This window comes from Teleopsis dalmanni, chromosome 1 (assembly GCF_002237135.1).
Source record: "Teleopsis dalmanni isolate 2A chromosome 1, ASM223713v2, whole genome shotgun sequence".
Classification (NCBI taxonomy): Eukaryota; Metazoa; Arthropoda; class Insecta; order Diptera; family Diopsidae; genus Teleopsis; species Teleopsis dalmanni.
In genome coordinates, this window is record NC_051846.1 from 221,789,832 (window position 1) to 221,795,571 (window position 5,740).

At 38.1% G+C, this 5,740-nt stretch overlaps 1 protein-coding gene across 1 annotated transcript; it reads left to right on the forward strand.

Moving 5' to 3' along the window:
* Nucleotides 1-1,215: 1,215 nt before the first annotated feature.
* On the forward strand, nt 1,216-3,033 carry LOC119667448. Its single transcript, XM_038076740.1, has one exon. It carries the CDS (start codon nt 1,216-1,218, stop codon nt 3,031-3,033), a length of 1,818 nt encoding a protein of 605 aa, XP_037932668.1.
* Nucleotides 3,034-5,740: the final 2,707 nt, after the last annotated feature.

Here is a 5,740-nt window from a genome sequence, read left to right on the forward strand (position 1 = left end):
GTTACTACATTTGGAAGTTAACAACCAAACAAAACAGAACATTCAACCTAGCTCAAGTGGGTACAACACCGCAGTTACCACAGCGACAGCAAACGCATCCACAGGTCATCGTGATTATGTTCTCTTGCCAACTGCAAGAGTCAAATAATTGCATCTAATGGAAATACAAGTGAAGTCCGAGCATTACTAGACTCTGGTTCGCAAACGAACATAGTCTCTGAGCGTTCTGTCAAAAGACTCAATATATCAAAAATAAAATCGTTATTGTGCATAGAAGGGATAGGAAAGGTGCAAAAAAATTCAACGCAGCGAGTTAACATCAAATTGCAATCACTTAACTCAAGTTTTACTACAGAAGTCGAAGCGTTTGTGCTTCCAAATATAGTTCCACCTCAACCAAGTTGCAGCTACGATATTTCCAAATGGAAGGTACCGAACAGCATTCAGTTAGCAGATCCAACATTGTTCCAACAAGGGAAAATTGATATTTTACTCGGTGCGGAGTTATATTTTAGTCTGTTAAAGAAAGGTAAATTAACGCTTGCTCCTGGGCTTCCAGTCTTGCAAAATTCTACACTTGGCTGGATTGTCAGTGGCAAGGTTGCATCAAATACAGACACATCAAACGTTTTATGTGCAGTTTTTGGCGGTGGGGCGGAGGTTGTTGATAATAATTTATCGTTAGAAGATGCAATTGAACGTTTATTGCGAATGGACGAGTTGATTACAACAGAAAGGACATTATCCAAAGAAGAAAAATTATGCGAATCTCATTTTGTGCAGAACGTCCATACAAATAAAGAATGACGTTTTGTGGTAAGGTTGCCGTTTCTGGAAAACTCATTGACGTTAGGGGAATCTCAAGAAACAGCTTGGAGAAGGTTCATCAGTCTTGAACGACGACTAGCAAAAAATGATGTTTTGCGGAAACAATATGTGCAGTTTATGGAAGAATATGAGCGATTGGGTCACATGACTTAAGTAAATTTGGATTCCATGTTGACTCCAAGATATTTCATTCCTCATCATTGCGTACTAAAACTAGATAGTACAACTACTAAACTTCGAGTGGTGTTTGACGCATCAGTCAAAACTACATCTGGACACTCGTTGAATGATTTAATGTATAACGGACCGACAGTTCAAAGTGAACTCTTTTCAATTCTGCTCCGTTTTAGGCGACCACGGTTTGTTTTTACCACAGATATCGAGAAAATGTTTCGTCAAGTTTTGATAAATCCTGAAGATCGACGCTATCAACTTATCATTTGGAGAAGCAGTCCAAATTCAACGATTCGTTATTATCAGCTAAACACAATTACATATGGGACTCGAGCAGCTCCTTACCTAGCAACAAGATGTCTGCAAAAGATAGCATCAGAAAACAAGGTGAATTATCCATTGGGAGCTCAAATCCTGTGTGACAATTTCTACGTTGACGATGAGCTCGGTGGATCAGATAGTTTAATTACGGCTATTGAAGCTCAAAGGCAATTAATCCATATTTTAAAGAAGCATCAGTTTTATCTACGGAAATGGAGTTCAAATCATCCTCAACTTTTGAAAAACATTTCTCAAGATGATCAAGAGGTAAATCTAGATTTTACTAATGATAATAACGAGTCAATCAAAACGCTGGGACTATTTTGGTTGCCCAAAGCGGATTTATTTGGAATTAAGGTCAAAATGGTTACTGAAGGTATAATCACGAAGAGAGTCGTTAGTTCTGATTTAGCTAGACTGTTCGACCCACTTGGGTTATTAGCTCCAGTAATAGTGAAGGCAAAGATTTTCATACAACACTTATGGCAGTTGAAATTATCTTGGGATGAACCACTTCCTACAGATCTTCGTACAACATGGTCAACATTTAGAGAAAACTTAAGTAATCTTGAAAATCTTCAGGTGGCAAGACATATCTTCAGAGGCGAGGTTCCATCATCAACACAGCTACATATTTTTGCTGACGCATCTGAAAAGGCATTTGGTGCTGCAGTGTATGTCAGAGCAATTTTAAAAGATGGTAGAATAATATTGCGACTATTATGTGCAAAGTCAAGAGTAGCACCACTCAAAAAACAAACGCTACCGCGACTAGAGCTATGTGCTGCAGTCTTAGCAGTGGAACTCTCAGCAAGAGTGAAAAGCGATCTTCAAGAGAAGGACCAGCCGGTATTTTTGTGGACTGATTCAGAAATTGTGTTGTCTTCGATCAACTCACAGTCCTTATCATTTCAAACATTTGTAGCTAACAGGGTGGCAAGAATTCAAACTTTAACTCTGTTTGAACAGTGGCGACATGTTAGATCAAAGGACAACCCAGCTAATGTGTTATCAAGAGGACTTTCAGCAAGGGCGTTGTCAACATGTGCACTTTGGTTTCAAGGACCGTTCTTTTTGCATGGAAGGCAGGAAGTATGGCCACCAAGGTTTTCATCATCATTACAAGTTCCAGTTGATCTGGAGAAGAAAAAGGTTGTAGCTGTAGCAACTCAATGCAATGACGCAGATTTCATATACAGGATTCAGCACAAGAATTCATTTAAGAAATTACAAAAGATAGTAGCATATGTTCTTAAATTCACTAACAATGCAAGAAAATCAAAGGAGTCACGTGCCACACATATAGTACTTAGTGCCAACGAATTGGATGCAGCATTAATAACTATAATATGTCACATTCAGGGTAATGATTTTCATGAAGAAATCAAACAACTGAAGAAACAAGGTCATGTTGACAAATCTAGTTCAATCAGTAGTTTATCTCCATTCACTGATAATGCAAATGTTCTTAAAGTAGGAGGACGCTTAGAAGCCTCATCATTACCATACGATTCTAAACACCCAATGCTGATCCCATACAATGATCCATTGGCAAAATTATTATTCGTAATGTTCCATGAAGAAAACAAACACTGTGGCCCACAGGCACTATTGAGTACAGTCCGACAACGTTTTTGGCCGATTAAAGGTAAATCAACAGCCCGAGCAACGGTTCAGCGATGCATTCGATGCAACAAAGCACGTCCGTAACTATGTCAACAAATTATGAGCAATTTACCAGAATCAAGAATAACTCCTGCAAGACCCTTCATTAATGCTGGTGTAGATTATTGCGGACCATTTTGGATCCACTACAAAGTGAGGGGCAAAAAGCCAACAAAGGCATATATTGCTGTCTTTTGTTGCTTTTCTACAAAGGCGGTACATTTCGAGTTAGTGACCGACTTATCAACAAATGCTTTCATTGGAGCATTAAAACGATTTATAAGTCGACGAGGGCGTTGTTTGAATATTTACAGTGATAACGCAACAAATTTCGTAGGCGCCAAAAACCAGTTAGCAGAATTAGAAGAAAGCATTTATTCTAATGAAGGACAAGAAGCAATAATCTCTGCCTGCAGTACCACAGGAATAAATTTTCATTTTATTCCACCAAGGGCTCCACACTTTGGCGGTTTATGGGAAGCATCCGTAAAGTCCGCAAAATATTTGTTACTACGCAGCGTTTCAACAGCATCATTGACGTATGAAGAACTCGAAACAGTAGTGGTGGAAATTGAAGCGATATTAAATTCACGACCATTGACTCCAATGTCCAATGATCCAACTGATTTGACAGCATTAACTCCAGGACACTTATTAATTGGAGAAGCACTTACAACTCATGTAGACAGCCGATCGAAACCAGAAAAACACACGTTATTGTCACGTTGGAACCTAGTTTCCCAGTTAAAACATAATTTCTGGAAACGCTGGTCTAACGAATATTTGATGGAACTGCAACAACGTAACAAATGGAAAACACAATCTGCCAATATACAGTTAGGAGACATGGTTATAATCAAAGAAGATAACGTCCCAGTGATGCAGTGGCCCTTGGGACGAATTGTGCATGTGTACAAGGGTACAGATGGACGTATCCGAGTAGCTGACGTTACAACATCTACAGGCATTTTTAAACGCCCAATTCATCGAATAGCTGTACTGCCTGTTAATACAGATGATCAACCAACAATGGCTGAAGCTGATCACGAAATACCTCTTGACAACGTAATTATTGAAGATAAAAAAGAATCGTATGAAGAGCCCAAGACAAAACGTAGAAAACTGCCGACCAATTTGTACTGTTCTGTATTACTTACACTATTACTGATATTGCCAATAATAATAGGATCTCCAATTGACAATAAAAGGTTTGGCACAAAATTGGGTATTCACTTTGAAAATCTGGGCACAACTGCCATATCAACCACTGAATGGAATCTACTAGTTTATTATGATTTAAGTCTTTATTGGATGGAAGCAGCAGCTCTAAACACAGGAATAATGTCGCTACATCAAGCTTGTCAACAAATGAAACCAAACGCATCATGTGCGAATACAGTTAATCACTTTAAACATATTGAATCCGAACTACAACTCGATGATAAATTACTTCATGATCATCGCTTCAAAAGAGGAGTAATTGATCTTGTAGGCAATATTGCACATTCGCTGTTTGGAGTATTAGACTCAGAATATGCCAAAGGAATGTCAAATATAATTACAGAAGTGAAACAAAATGAAATACAATTATTGACGCTATTTAAGAATCAGACATCAGTTGTCGATTCAACAATCAACATAATGAAGAAAGATAAAATAGCAGTTCAAGAAGGTTTTGACCACATTGACAATGAAATAAACGCATTGATAAATTCAATAAAAGATACAAATAGAGAGGTAAATCAATTACGGCTCAATCAAGTTTTCAATGCAGGAGCCATTCAATTAACACTGGTAGCACATAATCTACAGAAGATACAATCTGCCATTATAGATGCTCTAACTGATACTCATCATGGAAAAGTGAATCCATTGTTATTGACACCAACACAATTACAAAAGGAAGTTAATCAAATCAAACATCATTTATCACCATCATTAGAATTACCGATGCCAGAAGATGAGTTAATATCCCTTTACAGACTAATGAAGGTTAAAGGTGGAATCACACAGCAGCATGCAGTTTTTAGTATAACACTACCCTTGATTGAACATGAACGATTTGAATTGTTTCAGCTAATTCCAATCCCGAACTGGGTAAATGACTCCATGACGGTAATTGATTCCTGCAGTTCTATTTTGGCTATTAATACGCAGCATGATCAATATTTTCCTCTTATAAAATCCGAATTAAGTCTTTGTGAGACCATTAAGGAAGAGGAATTTCTTTGCACCAACGTCCGTATACGATACAATTTTGGTTCCGAAGTATGTGCGTGTGAGGTCAACCTATTCAACAACAACACAATACCAAATTGTCGGTTGAAACACACTATCAACAAGCTGACCTGGATTCCCTTGAATCACAAAAATCAATGGATTTATGCGACATCAACATCTTCACGAGCAACTGCAGTATGTAATAAGGAAATCATACCACTAAATCTAAAAGGTTCAGGTTTATTGACGATCGATCCAGACTGCGTGCTTAAACACAACTTTGTTTCCGTGCAAGGACAACAAATAATTGCAAGCACGTCAAGATATTCATACAGTAGTCTTGGTACAATCTCCGAATTAAGGCTACAACCCCCTATGAAGACATCAGATGCTTACAGCGGCAACAGTACACTGTCAACGGTACGCAACAACCAATACGATCAACAGCTTAAAGAACTCACAGTATTGCAGAAGGTGTTACAGTCATACCAGATAAATGATCTTCCAAATCAATTTCAGTCACACAAGTACC